General features: G+C 44.0%; 1 protein-coding gene across 1 annotated transcript in view; it reads right to left on the bottom strand.

The window, feature by feature from the left end:
• filip1l (filamin A interacting protein 1-like) overlaps nt 1-1,402 on the bottom strand; it is a 14,256-nt gene extending 12,854 nt beyond the window's left edge. Inside the window, exon 1 of the mRNA XM_072915852.1 lies at nt 1-1,402. This exon is cut by the window's left edge and continues 1,359 nt beyond it. Within this exon, the coding sequence (XP_072771953.1) occupies nt 1-1,086 (1,086 nt within the window). The 5' untranslated portion in view covers nt 1,087-1,402.
• Nucleotides 1,403-2,368: the final 966 nt, after the last annotated feature.

Raw genomic sequence — 2,368 nt, 5'->3', positions numbered from 1 at the left:
TTTTTCTTGCTCATTAGTTAATTTATTTTCCAACGATTCAAGCTCATCTGTTTTTAACAGGTCTCCTTCTGCAACCCTCATATCTTTCAGTTTGCATCGAAGACGCTCAACCTCCTGGGTCAAGTCTTTGACTTTGTTGTCCTCCTGGTGGAAGCAGTTTACTTTGGGTGTTTTAACAAGCTCTTCTTTGACTTTGCTTCTAAGGTAATCTCTTTCTATGTTTTCTAGCGACTGCAACCTTTTTTTCATAACATTGATCTTTGAGTCTAAATCGTTGCTTTTCTGCTCCTCAGCTTTCAGTTGGGCCTTCAAGTCGTCCCTCTCCTTCTTGGCACCGTACATCTTTTCTTCCAGCTCAGACTTTGACCTCAAGGCTTTCTTGCTTTCCTCAATGAGCTTCTCTGTGACTGATGTAACTTTATCCTGTTCTGCTTGAAGTTTGCCGGTGCTGTTTTGTACTTTGTTTTCCATCTGCTTGAGTTTTTCTGCCATGGCCCTCCTCTCATCCACCAGCATGACCGTCAATGTTTTTAACTTAGTGAGGTCTTCCTTCAGTGTCAACTCTGTTTTTGCAAGCTGACCCTCAGCAGACTCTAGTTCTTGAACTTGAGCTTTCAAGGCATCCAGCTCACTGGAAAGAGCCTTTGACACTGTCTTTTCCTGCTCGAGGTTAGTTTTTAACGAGCTGCACTCCTGTTTACTCTTGCTAAACGCGCCTTCCAATTTTTCCAAGTCCATAATTCTGTGATTAAGTTTATCCACCTCAGCCTTCAAGCTGTGACTCTGACTAGTCTCTTTTTCTAGTTTTTTGTTTAAGTCCCTGCAGTGGTCCTCCATTCGAATCAGTTCCTCATCCTTTCCCTCCATTTCAAGCACTCTTTTCCGCAGCTCTTCCAGCTCAGACATGAGGGTGGCGTTTCCACATCCTCCTTGGCTAATTTTGTCTCTCAGCTCCTGCAGCTCCTCCTCAGCTCTTCGCAGTGTCTTGTTGGTTTCTTCCAGCTCGTCAAGCTGCCTGCTGAGAGTCGACAACTTCTGACGCAGCTGCCGATTCTGTGCATCCTCACTGGTCAGCTTGGCCGTCATGGCCTCCTGCTCTTGGTGGTGTCGACTGATACAATCACGCAACTCTGCCTCCAGGCGACACACCTTCTGCTGTTCCTCCTGCAGGTGGTGAGTGGCCAAGCTCAGCTCTTCCTGAGTCTGGGAAGTGCTTGTGCTCAGCTGCTGGACCTTGGCTGTCTGTTTATTCAGCTGCTCTGTGAGACGCTGCTGCTCATCCACAACGATCAATGCAAAGGACTTGACCTTTGTCAGCTCTTCTTTTAAACCTGTGACCTTTTTGGTGTTCTCTTGGTCCTTGCGTTCTTGGTAGGCCTTTTCCTGGTCAATTAGTAGTTTCAACCTGAAAAAGAAAACAAACTGTTACTGGCTTTGAAATGTTTTTCCCTGGCCGTTCTTATGTTTCAACTGTGGCACGGAGAGCTGTATGTATCAAAATACATTATTCCTTATTGAGACATGGTTGTTCATTTGAGCTTTGTTTGACAAAAGGCGCCTTTTTTATTGTTCCATTATAATTTCCTTTTTGGACGAAAGTAATGATTTGTATCAAATAAACATTAACTGTACCAAACTAAATCAAACAACACAAATGTGTAACATCTGAGATGATATGTCATGTTTTATGTCAGGCTTGGTGTCTGGGTCTGGAAATAACTTGAACCAGATGTTGTGAGTGTTTCTTACGTGAAGTCAAATTAATCGGCATGCTTAGAGTAGGGCGAGTCGCCGGGGTCAATGCGTCTGATGCATACAAACTACATCAACACACCTTCTCCCAAAACAGACGGGATGTTTTGGCCGCTGTTTGAGAAGCTTCTGGCAAGCAACAGTCCTTAATGAAAAGATTCCTGTGTTACCAAAACCTCCCCCAATATATACTTTTTTTTATCTTGTAAAGGAATTTACCTACTTTCAGAATTACAATTACAGTCTTGCAGAGTTTTTGCAGAAATCCCCCTGCACTCCCTCACTTGGAACACTCATTGCACACTTCAGTGTGCCATGATGTAATAGTTGTTTAGCCTGTGTGTCTTGTCTCACTTCTCTCTTCCTCAAACTAGTATAAGTATACCTTCTATTATTAACATATCAATCTCTTATTTTACTGGTGGCTTTACTTCAACCGACATAAAGAACCGCCATGGCCCAAAAATAATTATGACACATATTTGTATTCCATCCAACCATCCATCTTCCAGACTTCCCTCTCCCCAGCCACTTCGTCCAGCTCTTCTCGGGGGATCCTGGGACGTTTCCTGGCCAGCCGGGAGACATAGTCTTCCCAACGTGTCCTGGGTCTTCC

Source organism: Nerophis lumbriciformis, linkage group LG23 (genome assembly GCF_033978685.3).
Source record: "Nerophis lumbriciformis linkage group LG23, RoL_Nlum_v2.1, whole genome shotgun sequence".
In the NCBI taxonomy this organism is placed as follows: domain Eukaryota; kingdom Metazoa; phylum Chordata; class Actinopteri; order Syngnathiformes; family Syngnathidae; genus Nerophis; species Nerophis lumbriciformis.
The sequence above is the reverse complement of the archived record's forward strand: the minus strand, read 5'-3'. Positions and strand labels throughout refer to the sequence as shown.